The 17665-nt window shown below is 34.9% G+C and overlaps 3 protein-coding genes across 3 annotated transcripts in view; 2 read left to right on the forward strand and 1 right to left on the reverse strand.

Moving 5' to 3' along the window:
* The first annotated feature begins 619 nt into the window (after positions 1-619).
* On the forward strand, positions 620-8228 carry LOC132200984 (scavenger receptor class B member 1-like). Its single transcript, XM_059626821.1, has 9 exons — positions 620-875; positions 4874-4965; positions 5405-5565; positions 6109-6250; positions 6313-6516; positions 6576-6960; positions 7016-7134; positions 7195-7323; positions 7419-8228. The coding sequence occupies exons 1-9, from the start codon at positions 734-736 to the stop codon at positions 7632-7634; spliced, it is 1590 nt and encodes a 529-aa protein (XP_059482804.1). The 5' UTR covers positions 620-733; the 3' UTR covers positions 7635-8228.
* LOC132200983 (uncharacterized) lies at positions 8016-12141 on the reverse strand. Its single transcript, XM_059626820.1, has 13 exons — positions 11889-12141; positions 11228-11333; positions 10947-11159; positions 10688-10896; positions 10443-10623; positions 10172-10389; positions 9936-10114; positions 9797-9878; positions 9592-9736; positions 9424-9531; positions 9005-9361; positions 8810-8950; positions 8016-8653 (listed from the first exon to the last, which is right to left on the reverse strand). Exons 1-13 carry the CDS (start codon positions 12093-12095, stop codon positions 8382-8384), a joined length of 2418 nt encoding a protein of 805 aa, XP_059482803.1. The 5' UTR covers positions 12096-12141; the 3' UTR covers positions 8016-8381.
* A 2837-nt stretch (positions 12142-14978) lies between these two features.
* The window catches only part of LOC132199990 (sex peptide receptor), an 80391-nt gene continuing 77704 nt past the window's right edge, over positions 14979-17665 (forward strand). The window contains exon 1 of the mRNA XM_059625132.1: positions 14979-15070. The gene's annotated coding sequence lies outside the window, so the exon portion shown is untranslated. The remainder of the gene's footprint in view (positions 15071-17665) is intronic.

Below are 17665 nucleotides of genomic sequence, written 5' to 3' on the forward strand. Positions count from 1 at the left end.
ACTTGGCTACATAAAAATTACACATCAATTCCACAAACATCCTGTTTTTCCCCTTTGAGGATTACATATGATGATTATTGATTTTATTATTTATTTATTTGCTCTAATTAAAATATATTGACTATGTGATTATAACTACTTCACTGTCAAATACACTCTTTAATTACAGCAACTTCTAATTATCATGCACAATTGTGATCATTTGGCTACATACATAAAATTCTAAAAGCTACAATGTACATTTTCAGCTCAAATAACTTACAAATAGCTACATTACATGCGGATATTCTCAGTTGAATTTTGGACTATTGACTCATCTATGACTTGTGTATGCATAATGCAACGGTTGTTGCAACACTGATATGGAAGACGAATTGCACTTAACTAAATAAATATTTTTGTTTTGAAAATATTCCATCCATCCAGCCACGGTTTGTTATGGAGTTTATGGACCAATGTGGTCCTGCGTCTAATTGTGGAGGGGGTACGCCTTGTAATGCAATTTTAGCATTAAAACATCAGGCAATAGTGATATCGTGAAAATGTGAGGAGAGGCTCATTCTTGATCCCCACCACCTCCACACCGTCATCAAGATTGTCGTGGTGGTGATAAGAAAAAAGAAAGAGAAGCAGCGAGTCTCGCGCTGTTCTTCGCTCCGACGCCGTTTGTTTTCTTTGATCATTCATTCACAAGCGAAGCCGACGAGAAGTCGACACCGAAACAGCTCAGGGCATGGTGGATGTCACGATGAACGTGGCGTACACGCCGGTCAAGGTGGTGAACCACCCCAAATTCGTCAACGGCCCTTCAAAGGACTTGGGCCTTAAAGACATCGAGAAGGCCACAAGATGTTGCTCCATCCTCAAAACAATAGGTGAGCTGTTTTGTTTACTCCGATTTTTTTTTAACCATTGACACAGTTAAAGATTTACTGGAATTTTGCAGTCGAAAATAAAATTAAAAATTACGTAATATTAATTATTATTATTGTGTTTTAGAAAAGAGCTGCAAATTATATTAAATTCAAAATTTTTATAGCACAATTTTATGTTATTTGAATATTATTTGTGCCAATTCGGAGATTTATTTTATGGAATCGCGTAGTCTTTATTATTATATTGGTTCGAAATTGTGTAAGTCTCAAGGTCTCGCGGGTTTATAAGTTTCTTCCGCTACTTTTGCGCACCGACAAGCACCAGCAAGACAAAATAGGTTTGCACACAAAGGCACATTGGTGCGTAGAAATGATAAGAATCCACACAATTTTAGTGGGTGGCCGACGCCACCTATGAGAACTCTATCCGTGCTAGGTTGCTAAGTGCGGAAAACAACATTTTTCAACGAAATTTAGTTTACAGTGAAATTACATAATAAACTTTGATAAGGGTAATTTAGAACGCACGATAAATTGCTCGTAATAATGCCTTCACTTTAAAAACACAAAGTTGTTATGAAGACCGTGATTTTCTGGATAAAAAAAATTATTTTGCACAAAGTGCGTCCTTCATGCTTCTTGAGTAATTGAAATACACGCGAAAAAATTATTTAACGAACCTTTGAAATAATTTGAGGTTTTAAAAATAAATAAATTTTTTATTTAAACCAAAAATTTTGCTTACGTTGCTTACATAGTTACATATAGTTTTTTTTTTTAAAAAACATACAGTTTTAAAGTTAAGTAGTTTCTAATGCACGTGATGCTCACCAAATGGCCAAAAATGGGCCAGTAATAGCCCATTTATTTCATAAAATAAAAAAATATTTTTTAGTTTCTTGCATTTGACATACTTTTACTGTTTCAATTTAAAGACTATTTTAATGTTATAATGGTTTATATTGAAAATTAAAAAAAAAAATTTTTATTGATATTATTGATCAGTCTCTGCGTCTATTTTATAATATTTATTTTAGCAAATATCCAATAAAATCCAATACTTATTCCATGGGACATAGATACATATTTTTCCCGATTTTCCCTTAGCTCTCTTTCTTCAATCTTTTGCATTGGTAATTGATTATGCGTGATGAAAATTACAATAAATATTACAAGATAAATTCATTTTTTTATTGCTAAATTATCATGTTACCATTGAAATAATAATTTCGATACAGAAATTCAGCGTTTTTTTTCTCTTATAAAATTTTAACTTAAATCAAGAAAATTTATATTTTGGTAGAAAACATGTTTTTCTAAGTTTTTTTTAATTGTAATAATATTCAATCAGATCAAGATTCCCAAATTTTGTTATCGTGAAAGATTCTTTTTTGAAAAAAGAGAAAAGGATTTATCAATTTGCTCTAATGACAATTTATGTCATCAAGGAAATAGTGCATAAACTGGATAATGCAGCAGTTAATTATGATCTAACATTTTAATTATCTATAAATCCCTAATTATTTTATAATAAAATTTCTTGAAGCACACCAGCTTTATTTCTGGAGCACATCAATAATGCGTGGCTATAGATTTTGCTAAATATTTGCAAGACACTTTTAGCAAACAAAGGAATTCAATTATAAAATATTTATTCCGAATTATGGATTTTGATCTAAAAATAATTAAAAAAGAACAATATGCAACTTGCCTGATGAAATTTGCAGATAAAAAAATACAAATTCCAGTTCACTACTTTTGGACGTTTTCTTCTCTACTCTAACTCTGCCTGCGACCCAAAAATACGCCGATCCGTAATGAAAGCAGTTTGAGCTTCTTTTTTTTATGCTTAAACTTACCCATTTTGACAAAAATCTATTATATAATTTCCTGTCTTTGACATATTTAAAATTTTCTATTGTGACCACTGTATTAAATTTATTCATAAATAACTTAAGAAAGCCGTTATCCTCCTTTTTTTGGTTTGAAATATATAAGACGCAATAGTTCAGTCCTTAAAAACATCCTCCGATCAAGTTTTTTCTGAGAAATTTTGTAGGACAACTATGGGAGGAAGGACGCTGAAGTAAAAATGTGCTCGAGTTGTGCTCAGCTCGTGATAACGATTGAAGAGAGTGGAAAAAGTCCAAAAGCCTGATAAGAGAGATTACCCTTTGGCCTGACCCGCGATCCCTGATGGCTGCCGAGAGTCGCGACGCCGCCAAGATCAATGTACCCTGTGAACCGCACTTGCTAATTACTCCAAAAATTAATTACGGAAAATGCGTCCAAAAAACTACCAAAAATTTACGTTTAAAAAAAACAATTTTTAAAAGAATGCTAAATTTTTAATATGAATTGTGCTGCATAATTGCTATAATTATTGAATCATATAAAAAAATGGCAAGGCGCCTAATTAATTGGTTCATTGATGCCACACAGCAATCCGCACTTCCCTCCTTGATAAAAATCGTACGATTTAGGCTGACCCCGTGTCATTTTTTCAAAAACACTTTATCGTCTCGGTCAAGGTTAATGTCATAGGAAGCTTTTATTACAAAACAAAAGCGGAAAATTTGCGCTCCTATTGATTTCTGGCTGTAATCGCAACGCGATAAACTAAATTTGCCACGCGCTGAAGCCATTACATGAGACTTTTTTTCCTTTTATTTGTGCATGTTGTGGTTTGACCCTGTATGTTTGTTCATGAGAAATGGACAGATTACTTTTGCTAAATCAGCAGCTACAGTGTTTGCCCTTTTCATCACTTGTCATGCGGCGATCTGATTAAATAGCTTTTTTCCATGCTTACATAAAATTGATGCAAAATGTTTGTATTTAATTTAATATGTATATTATCATCAATTATCATGTACTATTTTATTAGTGTGCGGCAGAGAGCGAAATCTCCGTTCAAAGAAAATCTAAACCTCTCTGATTTTAATGTATATTTTTTTAAATTTAATTAACACTGATTTTTTTGCTTTTATTTTTTTGTTATTTCATTTATTATAACAAACCGCGCCAGTCTGACTTTTCTTCAGCCTTGATTTTGATCCGAGCCATCAAGTTCATGGTGTCTGATTCGAGATGGAATCTTCTTTCATTTCTATTCAATATCTTAATGTGTTTGAGCAGATTTTGACGTCAATAACAAACCATCTCTCACGCCGTAATATATCAGCAGCAGCACGCAACTCTCTCGCGCATCATCAATATATTAAATGCGCAAATTCCCTAATAAGAAAATACAAAAGGCAGCTCACTTGATTGATTTTGATAAATGATCATGTATTGTTTTGTGTAACTCCAAGGTCAAGAAACGCCGGGTTTACATTTGAGAAATAAAAATTTTGCCAGTTGTAGTATCAAAATCGAATAGTTCATAGCGCGTTATTACAATAATTTAAACATATTTATTACAAGGAATAAAAATTCAATAAACTTTACCATGAACTCATAAGTCATAAATTATAAGTAGTATCTCCTTTTTTGTTATTGTATTTTTACTTAATTTAGACTTGCTTTTGAGCTACAGAAAACCGAAGATAAATTAATTAATTAATTAATTTAAAATTAACATTTTTATTCATATCAAATATAGATTTTATATCACTTCTGAATTTAATTTTCTCTATTCCTGCTCTACGCATTAGTTTTTTTGAAGGGCAGCCTTTTCAAGTTCAATGCTCCTTCTATTTCCATTATGCTGAGTTTAGAAACACACTAATTTGTCTTGAAATGATCTTGCACTTTTATCCATCTGCCGGTGTGTTTTATGATACGAAAATATTTTATAACCCTAAACATATTTGCGTCATATTTTATGGCCAGGAGCAAATAATTTTCTTTTCCGAGTAATAAAAAGAAAATTATGTGGGGTTTTTTGTCTTTGGGAAGCCCCGGAATTATGTAGCAACGCACCTGTGGCGTTTGGACTGTTCTTCCAGTTGCAATTTTTTTACCTTTTCATAATTTCCTTTTGTTATAAATTGCAGGCTTGGTGCTGGTCGTGATCACCGCTGTTTCTTCACTGATCGGGATGATCATAATTTGGAAGTCTGGACTGATCGACAATATGATTTCCCAGGTATTTTACAATTTTTGTTCGAAGGCCAAAGCGCCTTTTCCTTGTTCTGCTCGCCCGATGCATTTTGCATGTTAGTTCTTAATCGCGCTCGTTGAAATTATATTTCCTTAATATAAAGTTTCGATATTCCTGCGGTGCTCAAGCTCTCCCACAATAAAGTCATGACCGGTGTGGGATAACCCACAAAATTAATCGTCCCGCCGCCGCGCTCAGAACTGCTATTTTTTCGTCAAGGCCGCCCCTCTTCAAAATATAAGTTCTTGCGAATATAATACACACGCCCAGCCTTAACTGCGTAAAATCGTTTCCGCATCAAGTTTATTATCTCACGGAACACCTGCATGCCATTGTTCACCAATTAGAAGCTGTTTGTAAACTTAATTCGCACACAAATGCCAAAGAATTACTAATGCATCAAAAATTCATATTTTTTTCTCAGAAACTCGTCATAGAAAGGGACACTCATGTATATGACGTGTGGGTTAAACCACCTGTGAAGCCTGTTGTCAACGTTTACCTATTTAATTACACAAATATCCCACAATTTGCGGCTGGCAAGGAAAAACTTAAAATTCAGGAAGTTGGACCGTACGCTTACAGGTAAATATCTAGTTACTTTTTTCAATTTAATGTTTCATTTTTGAACACATCTTTTGATCACTTTGAAATAATTTAAATTAAATAATTTATCATTATGCAAAATCAAATTTTTATCACAATCTTAGCCTTGCACAAGTTAAGCATTATCACCAAGGCACCTTTCCTTGAACTTGCAACGCCATTTATCACGTGAATAATTTAGTTCATAAGTCCTTGCACTCGACTCTGGCTAACATTTTTATCAATGGGACCACGTGCCAGAAGCTGACCCTTTTTAGCCAAGAGTTTTTTTGTGTGCCTTGGGTTATTATTTCTTCACACTTCTCATGTTGGACATAATATCTAGAAATAACCAGTTTGTGCAAAACAATTTTTCCTGAATTTAATTTTATGTTTAAAAAAATAAAATAGATTTATCTGAAACATTTTTATTGCTAATTATTGTTTTTAATACATTTTGGGTTTCAAAATCAAGTCATCTTAATTTTTGCTGTCAATTAAGCTTTTAATACATTCTTAATTTCCGAACCTTAATATATACAGATTGTCATTTGAGAAAGTGCGGGTCCTCTTCAAAACAAACAATACTATCAGTTTTCAAGAAAAAAAGAATTACCAGTTTGATCCTGACCTAAGCAACGGCACCTTGTCTGATGTCATCACCGTTCCAAATATTGCACTTCTGGTAAGCACTTTTTAAGAGGTTTTTATGGATGCTATAATTTGCACGCAAAACATATTTTTCAGAGTGCAGTCGCTAGAGTTGTTGGCAAAAATGTTTTCTACCAAATGCCTTTGGTCACATTGGTGGGTGGTCTGAATGTGGAAGCGTTTCAGCAACTAAAAGTACAAGAACTTCTTTGGGGCTACGAGGATCCTCTTTATGATATGGCCAGGCCAATTCTGAATTTGGTCGACGATGTTCCTGATAAATTAGGACTTCTCGTCGGGGTTAGTTTAATTTTTCTATGACTCCATATATATGTTTTATTAAACAATTTTTCCAACAGAAAAATGGGACTGGAGAAGAGCGATTTACTATTTTCACAGGCATGTCTGACATCAATCAGCTGGGAGTGATTGCCGAGTTCCGGGACAAGAAAAAATTGAATATCTGGAAAAGTGACGAGTGCAACCGCATTGACGGCAGTGAGGGAAGCATGTTCCCTCCTCCCCAAGTGGCCGCCGGCAAACGACTTTTTGTCTTCTTGCCTCAACTGTGCCGACGAATGCCTTTCGATGCCAAGAAGCACATGATCACCAACGGCATGCCCGCTGTGCGTTATGCGCCTCCTGCTGACGTCTTCTCTGCGGACAACCCTGATAATGCATGCTACTGTGTCAAAGGAAAGTGCCCTCCGAGTGGCGTTTTTGACGTTGGGCCTTGTGCTTTTGGTACAGCTGTAAAAAATATTTTTCCCCTAAATATAATTTTTTTTTTTCAATAAAGATGGACCATTGCTAGCGTCTTTCCCCCACTTCTTCCAAGGCGATCCTGCTCTGTTGGAGCAATACGAAGGCCTCAACCCTATTGCTGAAAAGCACCAGTTCTACATTGACATACATGATGTACGTAAAATAAAAGGTGGAAAAAAAAATATTTTTTAATTTGAAAATCTAACATTATAGAGATTTGGAGTGCCTCTTGGTGGGAAGTCTCGTCTGCAGATAAGCATCATTGCAAAAAATGCTAAATACTTCCCTTCAATGAAGATGTTCAAAAAGGACATGATTTTGCCCATGTCGTGGTTTGAAGTGGTGTGTTGAAATTTACAGCTATATTAGTCGGATGTTAAAAATTTTAAATTTATTCTATAATTATTCATTTTATTTATTTATTTATTTTTTTGCAGAGTGTAGACGACTTGCCGCCTGAGGTGAAATCTGATCTGAAATTGGCAACACACACTGCTACACATGGATTGATGTACTTCTTACTTTTTGTGTTTGTGCTCTCCAGTGGTATGGTGGCATATCAGGCCACAAAAATGACTAGGGTCAAAGAGCCCCTTTCGCCCGGTTACAACGTTAACTTACCAAAGCAGCTGATACTTGTGCAAAAGATCTGATTTAATGGTTCGATCCAATTCTCGACTGCTGCAAGATTATTTTTCAACTTTTACAAAATTATGAAGAAAGACCTGACAACCGAATAGCAACTTGATAGAGGGCCAAAATCTCCTTTGGAGTTTGAGGTGTGCTTCGTCTGTGATAATGGAGCAAAAGCTAATTTATATAAAACATATTTTGGAAGTCTTTTATTTCTTATTATTTTTTCTCTTTATATGAACATTGTCGCTTTCTGACATTTTTCGCCTGTTTTCGTTTCATCAAAAATTCTATGTGCCTTATTTTAGGATTTTGTAAGTACGAAACTGTTGCTCAATTGTTTCTCATGGATGGTTGTGCTAAATGCTAAATATATGGAACTACTTTTATTTTAGGAGAACTAAAATATATTTTGTAGTATGTATGATGTTTATTAACTAATTCATGTGTATCTGCAGGGATATAGAATGTGATTGAAAATGCGTTTTTGATGGCTGGCTGGACATTTTATTTGTAGGAAAATACTCTTGAGATTGTGCTGTAAATTAATTTTGTAAGTTTCATTAAAAAAAAAATAATAAAATGTATGAAAACAATTAGTTTAAATATATAATTTTTACAAAATCTTGGAACATTTTTATTTTCCTGTTGTGGAATTTGTAACAATACACGTATTAAATCAACTTGGATTGCACAATTAAAAAAGTGTATGCATGAAACGTTTTGAGTTTAGCATTTTCTGTGCTGGGGTTTTCTACTGGATTGACCTAAACCTTCCTAGTAAAAAAGACAGTGTACAGTCCTGGAATTCTTGGCAAACTTTGCATGTTCCATGGAAGAATTCCTGCACACCGCTGCCCATCTTTCAAATTTTGGTCTCCGCATTTGAGCCGAATTGTTTGTCTGAATACTGTGGAGGTAAAAATTCTGGCTGCCCCAAAGGGTCTTGGCGTCAGGGTCATCTGAGTTGCTTCTTTCCAGCAATCAAGGGCTAGTTCTTTTGCCTGTTGCTGGCAACTAGACATCATAATACGTTTTCCTGTGTGACGCCAAAAAAATTATTATATAAACATATTATATAATATTTTTCTTTACTTTTAAAATTTTTAATTTAAAAAATTTCTTGTGACAAAAATGGACACAAAAAGAATTTTACTCTGTAATTGTAATAACTTTTTGAGTTGGATAAACATACTATTTATTCGTAGATGAGATATTTTGTTGAATAGACATTTCTGATAAACCTTTGTAACTGAGTCATCAATCGAGGGCTGCGAAACTGTGTACACAAAATCCAGGCCTTCTTCAAATTGTTTAATACGTGGTAATATTATGGCTGGAGAAAAAAATATTTAGTTTCAAAATATTTAATTTAGCTGAAAATTATTACCTCTGGAAGCCAAGACAGGAATATCAGCAGATACGGAAATTTTGTCAATTGCTCTTCTGGGTCGTAGTTCTTCGTAAGCACTTTGGCCAAAATTGCTGCTTTCCTTATTTCCAAAATCATAGTCCGAGTATAATGGTTGCTCTGCCCCTGGCAGCTGACCATGCTTCCGTACACTGTGAGGCAGGTTTTCATATCCCACAGTTTCTATCGTTTCTGGTTGTTGGGCGCTCAAAGCCTCTTCAGCGCTGTTCTCGGCCGCGCAGATTAGGTTCACATACTGGTCCCAAAAATCAGGGTGACTACTGAGGTAGTTTGTGGCCATCTGCCAGTCTTCGTCTAAATTTTCGTTTGGCATTTCTTTGGAAATTAAATTCGAATCAAATATAAAAAATATATGTTAGTAAATTTATGTTCCATACTCTGATTGAAAAAAGTAAACGATAAGTTTTTCAAAGGTACTTGAGCTCGAAGTTCAACTAATTCACTTGTGTTATCTTTATTAGTGCAATCTGATTGTCCGTCATGACCTGGAAAAATTGAATACGTATAAATTTATTTAGGAAAAATTTCTCTAATAATTTACGCACCAAATTTGCAAGGTAAAGTCCAAAAGAGATAGAAATCATTTCCGAATCCTTCTACACTAACAATTTGAAGATTAATTCCGTCAGTAGCCTTAATTGGTGTAGATGATAACAGGCTGCCTGTTGTGCCATCCACGACGTCAATTTCCTATATTATTATTTAAATTTATAAAATCAAAAGTGAATAAAAAAATATAAATTTTTGCACCTGGAGATTTTTGTTGAGACAGGAAAATTTTACAACAATATCTGCAGTAGTGTCATTAGAGAAGTAGCCTCCTTGGATTATGCTAAGATTAAAAAAAATTAATATAATAACTGCGTGTTAAAAGTTTTGATGCGCTAACCCCTCAATATAGTAATCCGACGACTTTTGATAAGTCCAAATTTTCTTCAAACTTTTGCCATCAATTGCAATCAATTCATTTCCCGCTGCAACCACAATATCTGCAGACCCATCACTATTCAAGTCTATCAAGAGTGGTGGAGTAGACTGGATTTTCCCATTAGCAGGTAGCGCCTTTATCTAAAAAGTAATTAACTTAGATAATAAAAACTGTTGTTTGGTTTATTGACAAAATACCATGTCAGTTAAAATCCCTTGTTGAGGGTGAAGGGGTATGAGCACAAGGGAGGACTCATCTCGAGTGGACAAAGAGATAATTAAATGCACACTTCCTTCGGGCATGACCAACAGTGTTGGCGGTGATGTGATATTGGCGTGACGGATGGTTTCTGTGCACTGCAAAATCTCGCCTGTTGCGCCGCTTAAGAGCAGAAGATGTCCCTGGGGGTAGCGGCCTATTTTATTTAAATTTAATACAAATAATCCAAATTCTTGTTTAAAATCTCACTTGAGTGGCCGCAAACACTGGAAGCACTGTTGTAGCCCAGAACCAAATCCTGTTTGCCATCGTCATTAACGTCGGGAATAAAACGCGGGCTGAAGAGGTCATTTTCAGATATTTGCGCGTTGGTTGCTGCCGGAAAACTCCAAATCATGCTTCCGTCATGCCCATTTACGGCGTGAAGGAACTTTTAATAATTAATAATTATTGTAGGAAAATTTTATTATTATTATATGATCAAATTTTTTTACTCCAGAATTTCCAGATGTGAGACAATCATTGACGCCGTCTTTAGTAAGGTCGGTAGAGCAGTCGAGGCTCAAAACGGCGCCTTCCGTCCAGTGGCGCCAAAGTTCCTGCCCGCTCACACCATCCACTGCCAAAACTCCACCATAACAGGGGTACTGCCCTTGGTAGTACATGGCGCACACAAAACCCGGATCGTCGCTGCGACTTATGGCTACAAAAAACTTGCTTCAAATAACATGAAACTATTAAAATAAATTCTACCTGCTTCAAAAGCCATCAGAATATCAACCACGCCGTCCGAGTTGGTGTCGACGGCGTAAAGAGTGCCTTTGGGATTGATCCCTTGGAAGCTCGAGTTCCACACCAATTGGTTTGAAAACTCTTTAGGAGCCACAAGCTCCACGGCAATCTGCTCTTTCCATTTGTGCTCGGATAGAAAAGAGTTGAAAAATAAGGATAGTGAGCCTACAGCAACTGGAGTGAAAATATTATCGTAATTTTGAATACAATTAAAATGTGTATATGAGATTGTTAAAACTCACTTATAAAAATGGTCAAGAAGAGAAGAGTGAAGCAACAGGGACCTTTCAATGCTCTAATGAGCGCTCTTCTGTGAATATTTGATTCAAACGGTGTAGATTTGTGGACCTTAAAAAGAAAGATCACTATCATATAATTTCAAGATGTTCAACCATTTAAAAAAGTATAGTAATCAATCACTCGCAACTTTTCATTATTTTTCTGTTCAAGAATTCTTAAGGCCTACATAGCCCTCAATATGTATTTAACTATTATTTTATCTGCACTCATTACAATTATTTATAATAAAATTAATAAATAACTTAAAAAATAAATTTATATGTTATAATCAAAGTATAACAAAACTTTTAACACTCGTCTCCATTAGCGAAACTCTGGCGATACTTAAATAAAGTGGTTTAAAATTAACTTTCATTTTTCATTTCCTTTACTGAATATAATAATTTTTTAACTGCTCATATGTTTACTTTTTAAGTCTGGGCCAAATTGGATTATATTATTAAATTAAAAATATTTAACAATTATAATATAAAAATGAAATAGGTATTTTTTTAAACAACTTCTACTGTAAAATTAATTATTGTAATATAAATTGTAATAAAATTACTAAAGTTTATTGTGCGTTAAATACGCAACACGAAAACAGACATTTAAAAAAAATACCTTCCTGCGTGGAGGCATCAATGGCCTATTAATGCCAGTTTCAGTGCCTTTTTTGGGTCTGGCGTGCTTTCCGTTCTGGATGAAAACCTCGTCATCGCCATCCTCGCTGTTCTCGTCCTCGTCAAAACTGTCACTGACCGACAACTTGGAGCCAAAGAGGTTGTTCCTGTCCGACACGGACACCTCCGGAGACTCGAGGTCGAGCATTTTGGCTCAAAACAACAAGCAACCCCCTGGTTGAGAGTAAACACGACTCAGCTGTTCCTCTCGCCCCTGTTGCGTGGGTGGTGCTGCACCCCTGGCGGATAGGCAGCTGCGCCGCGCAGCGACTTTGGCTCTGCTGCCTAAATCGCAGGCGCTCGCTCGCCCCAACATCGAGTTTCGCCTCTCTTGTGTGTGCAACAGGAAAATGAAAGTAGGCTAGCGGAGTTCATACTCTCAACCACTATTATTATGCAACTAAATATTCAGTTGCAAAATGTCTTTATATTTATGTTAAAGCAATTAATACCAAAATAGTTCATGTACTATTTAAATATTATTCAATTCAATATTGATATTAATATGGTTAATATTCAACATTTAATTAAAACAAAGAAAAAAAAGGTTAAAAAATATCACAATAAACATCATTTGCAACTAATCGAGCGCTTTTAAATATATTTTTTTAAATTTTAATTACATTAATTGTTCAATATAAGAGAATATTAAACGTGAAATGATTTACTCAAACACATGCTGTACGACTCCTAATTAATTAAAGGCACGAATGGGCAAGAGCAATAAAGCAATTTTATTGTTTACCTGTTGTTTACCATTTTTATGAAATTTTAATTGGGTTTGCTAATTTGCTGTGCGCTCCAAACAGGACAAAATCAAATAAATTTTAGAATTATGCCTTTGTTCATTACAGCTAACTCATATTAAACTCATTTGCAATGAAAAGCTTTTTAGAGTGTTTGTATTTAATTTCACAAACACACTCAAAACTCAACACAGCCACAGTTTTGTTTATTCATTTAAAGTTGCTGTTTGTAAATTTGAAAACTCAACATTTCTAGTTTGAATTTAGAATTATTTACAAATTAGTAACTATATTATTTAATTGCAGATTCTGAAATTCAAATTAAAGACCTCAGTTAGGTTTAAATTTAAAAATTATACCAAATTTATATTCAAATCCATGAGATGAAATAAATTCTGGTCTTATTGAAACAATGATGTATTTCAATGGTGTCTGAGGGAAAAAGGCTGTGAAAAGGCGGTTTTTCTGTATAATCTGATTATACCAAAGGGTGGATGTCACTGATAAATGTGGGCAGAGAGAATGATATTTGTGTGCATTTAATTAAGTGACACACAAGCGAGCGGAGACATGGCTATTGATCCCCAGCGTTCATATCAGCCAAACTCGGTTGGGCACGCACTTTTGCATTTGGTCACACATCTCTGTGAAAAGAGGCGCAAGCGCCGCTCACCCTTTCATCCTTTTCGGTCTCGCCCGCTCAACACCCTCAATGGGCCTACCAGGACTCTTTTGTTTTGTTCTAACTTGTGGTATCTTTTGTTCCAGTTTGACCTCTCTCGTCAAGTACTGTGGGTCAAGTTTTTGGGATGAAAATTGTCATTGGCTCTGCTAGCGCTGCCTTTTCAATTTCCTGGTAATAAAGTTTGCGCATTAATAGTTCAATATTCAATGCTGACCTCATTTAAACTCATGATTATTAAAATGTATTCAAATTTCAAAATTATCTTTTATTAATTTACTTGCTTCATCTGAAAGACCATTCATAGTTAATTTCTAGTCGAATAAAATGTTTGTTGTTAATAAAATAATACTTCATTAAAAACTATTTTATAAATTATGAAGCACGCCACTACTCAATGTCTCTCTATCTTATAAAATGCACAAATAATAAAATCAAAATTATTAATTCATTTTAAAATTTTAATTAAATACAAAATAAAGTCAGGCCCGGTCAGGCCATAGAAAGACTACAAATGAAATAATATCTATAATTATGCTATATTTTATTGTTTTTGCTCAATATGCTTTTAATCACTAATAATATTAATAAATTAATATGTTTTTATTATTTCAAGTAAATGCCATGACTTTTTGACAAGCAACACAAACGTTTTTTTATGGTATTCATGATAAGAACAAATAAAAGTAATTGAAAGCTACAAAAAATTTAAGTTGCGGTTAAAGGTATGGATGATATATGATTTACTAAATGCCATTAGCGGAAAACGGAATTCCGAAATACAATTTTTATAGAAGTTATTATTTATTATTTTTCAACTGAGCTTACAGCTGCCCATCTCGGCGTGAACTTTTTGAGGCCCCGTGAATTTGCATTTTTTTTTTTTTAGAGTTGTTGCCGTTTCTTCACATCTTGTGTTTTTTCTTCTCATTCTTACATGAGTTTTGAAGAATGAACATCATCAAAAATTAACAGTCTTGTGAATTAATCTTAAATTTTCATTTACAGTCTACAGTCAATGATAATTTAAATACAGTTTCGTTTCAACGTTCATAAAATTGTATAAAATTTTAAATTAACTCTAATGGCGTGTAATTCTCTAAAACTGCAGTTTTACTCAAAATTCTCAACACTCATTTGGAAAAAAAAAATGCTATATACATATTCATACAAAAAATATCGTGTCCCGCTTCTTCTTACGGAATAGTTGACTCTTTATAAAGAACTTTGATGTCTTGCTAGTCCTTTTGGCCACGCAGGTTGTTGAGCTGAAAGCCTGGGGGGCGCCAGTTGCTGAAAGTTGGTGCTCGCGTCTTTGGAACAAAAGCGCTCGCGAGAGTGCATTTTCGTTTCTTTTGGCGAGGCGACTTTGGGGGTGGGGGTGGGGGAAAGAGATAAAGGGAAGCGTGAAAAGGCGCGAATGCAATTTTGGCTGCGGGAAATTAAATCGAGATAGAAGCAAGCAAGAGGGAGGGCCCCGTGCACCCCGACTGCAAAGCACGGAGACAAGTTGGTGGTGCGTGTGCGCAGGCCAGGGGCACGTGTTGGGCCGTAAATGTGTGTGGAGCCGTGGCGAGAAGGCTCCTTCACTCTCCAGTCGGCACCCAAGAGGCACACCACCCGCGCAACTCCCGGCAAAAACAACCCTGCCTAGCTGTCTGTCTCTTTCTCTGTCTCCGCCTCGGCCTGCTGCAGGTGAGTTTCGTGCTAATTAAACGCGGGCCGCGTGCCCTCGGCATGTTTGTTTAATTAACCGGCTGGTGTGTGTTGGCTCGAGTGTGCGGTCTACTCGCTCGCACTCCCTTGCTCTCTGATATGAGAACGCACTCGGGGTGACTTTTAAAGTCGCCCCGAGGCAGACGTCTGCCTTTGTTTTCACGCCTTTGCCCTTCCGTCGTCGCCCTTTCGATTCGTTGAACACCACCGCAATGAGAATTCGCAAAACGACGCGCACCACCCCGGCAGCAATTGCATTTGTTCGCCTCTTCGACTTCAAATTACATTTATGTATGCCTCGGCAAATGCCAGAGTGAAAATGTTGCTTTCTTTTTCTGGCTCGCCCGTTTTCACAATTGGTATGGAACTCTCATACAAAATAGTCGTCCTTTATATTGTTAAGAAAACATGAATTTTTTATTTGCTTTCACAAATAAAATGTATAATATTAATTTTTTACTTTTTCATAAGAAATAAATTGAGCATGCAACTTGAATTTGAATGGACCAATACAAAATTTCCAAAATTTAATTAATTATTTAGGTAAAAAAAGGCACAGGTTATTTTTTCCCCAACCGTATTCACAAATTCACATGAGGACAGCAAATTCGTAAACTGGGTTTTACAAGTTTTAAGATTTCACACTTTTCATACATTCAAATTATTATTATGCTCAATATAACTTTTGATTTTTAGACAACAATTACACATTTAATATTTTTTAATTCATAAATAAAATATGTACTTTTCATGTTTTTTTTTTTAATATTACAATTTAATTTTAAATTTATTCTTTTATTTATTACAATAAAAAAAGTATATTTTACTGTTAAAATTTTGTAATTGATTCATAATAAATTTTGCTGTAGAAATAAAAATTTTTTTAGCACTTAAAAACATAATTATATGACATTCAGATCAAAGAGCTCTGATGATTTCATCTTAAGATATTGTAAAATCCTACGGTCCATGGTTGTCTTTGAATTATTACATACATCTCTTTTTGTCTGAAATAACACAATCAAACAACCTCTGATTGTCTTGATCACATTTCAATAACAACAAAAAATTTAATTTTATAAATTAATAGATTTTCATTTTGTGCAAAAATTAATATTTCAGGGAAAATTTCAGATTTATCCTATATAGAATTGTAAATCTGTATAAATCCACATATAAATGATTTCAAACAGATTACACAATATCCAAAAAGCTGATTAAAAATCCCCTAACGTTTAAAATCAAAAGTTAAAATTTTATTTTGAATTTTCTTCCACGCTAAACAAATTAATCATTCTTAATTCCTTGGAATGAACTTATTATTTACTTTGGCATACGCCTGAGTCACGAACGCCTGGATGTCAACTATGCAAATATCTGAGATATCTTGTACCATTGAGTCCATTGATTTGTATTATTCAGTTAGTCTTACGCAGCAGACAAATAAATGGATCGGACAGCCACGTCGGCCTCACTTTCTATGGCGTTTTGGTGGGGCTGCCACTGACACACGCGGGGTAGGGTGGTTCGTTTCCATATTTGGGCTATCAGTTTAGGTGAGCGCCACAGGGAGGGGCAGTAAAAATCAGCTATTGATTAACTATTCCAGGGCCGAGATTTATTTTTTACCGCTGTCGGGAAGGAAATGCGCGCGGTGCTTGCTCGGGGCCGCAATCAGATTGGCACTAAAAGTTGAGTTCACAACGAGAACGAGCAAAATGCACCCTTCAGCCGCTCTCCAGCTCCCTCGTGGACAGCCCCCGTCGTCATAATAACGTTCAGATTTATGGGTTTATCATGAGACGAGCATACTCGTTATTGCGCTTTGCCGCATTCGTTTCCAGGCTGCGCTGCCGCATATATTGAGAGGAGATCAAGTTCCGAGGGATCGGAAATTCATTTTAGATAATATTGTCTGACACGATTCCATGAAAAAATTGCTTTCGGAGGAAATTTGTCACCACAACAGGGGAGAAAATATTAAAATCAGTTAAATTATTGTGAAATATTTAAATTTTAAATTTCTTTTTGTAAACAAAATATACTTGTGATATTATTTTCTCAATCAAATTTGATCTCAACCAGAGGTTGAGTTACTGCTTATATTATTTGAAAATTATGAACCTGAAAAGTTCATTTTTCTTGATTTGAATAGTTTTACCTATACCTAATGTTATGCATTACATACCTGTCCAGCAGGTTGCATTTTCTTTTTAAATTTAAAATCATTCGTTAAATTAGTTCTTAGGTAATTAATATTTTTTTACCCCTGTAATACATGGCCTCCAAATAATACAGAATATAACAAAATCATGATGCATAATAGTGACTAATATTTTTTTATTATTAATATAAATAACAATTAATCATCATTCATGCTATTTCAGTATTTAAAATACTGCTCTCAACTACGATACAGAATGCAAAATTCAATTTTCCTCTATTTTCCTTTGGCATCATGCATCATAAATGCATTGGGCTTTTGGTCTATTAAGAAATTTTTCATAGACTGAGCGGTGAAGAGCAAGCTTGTCCCAAAAAGTTGCAGTTATAATACTTTCGCATATTTCAATA

This window comes from Neocloeon triangulifer, unplaced genomic scaffold, assembly GCF_031216515.1.
Source record: "Neocloeon triangulifer isolate White Clay Creek 2 clone unplaced genomic scaffold, ASM3121651v1 ptg000014l, whole genome shotgun sequence".
NCBI lineage: Eukaryota > Metazoa > Arthropoda > Insecta > Ephemeroptera > Baetidae > Neocloeon > Neocloeon triangulifer.

What these genes read in the sequence shown, in the direction of transcription:
- LOC132200984 (XM_059626821.1), top strand. Translation starts at nt 734, where the DNA reads ATGGTGGATGTCACGATGAACGTGGCGTACACGCCGGTCAAGGTGGTG. An exon ending in AATTAGGACTTCTCGTCGGG is followed by an intron (nt 6,517 to 6,575) that starts GTTAGTTTAATT and finishes TTTTTCCAACAG; the next exon opens with AAAAATGGGACTGGAGAAGA. An exon ending in CGTTGGGCCTTGTGCTTTTG is followed by an intron (nt 6,961 to 7,015) that starts GTACAGCTGTAA and finishes TTTTCAATAAAG; the next exon opens with ATGGACCATTGCTAGCGTCT.
- LOC132200983 (XM_059626820.1), bottom strand. Translation starts at nt 12,095, where the DNA reads ATGCTCGACCTCGAGTCTCCGGAGGTGTCCGTGTCGGACAGGAACAAC. An exon ending in TCTGATGGCTTTTGAAGCAG is followed by an intron (nt 10,897 to 10,946) that starts GTAGAATTTATT and finishes AGTTTTTTGTAG; the next exon opens with CCATAAGTCGCAGCGACGAT. An exon ending in GACTTTACCTTGCAAATTTG is followed by an intron (nt 9,532 to 9,591) that starts GTGCGTAAATTA and finishes CAATTTTTCCAG; the next exon opens with GTCATGACGGACAATCAGAT.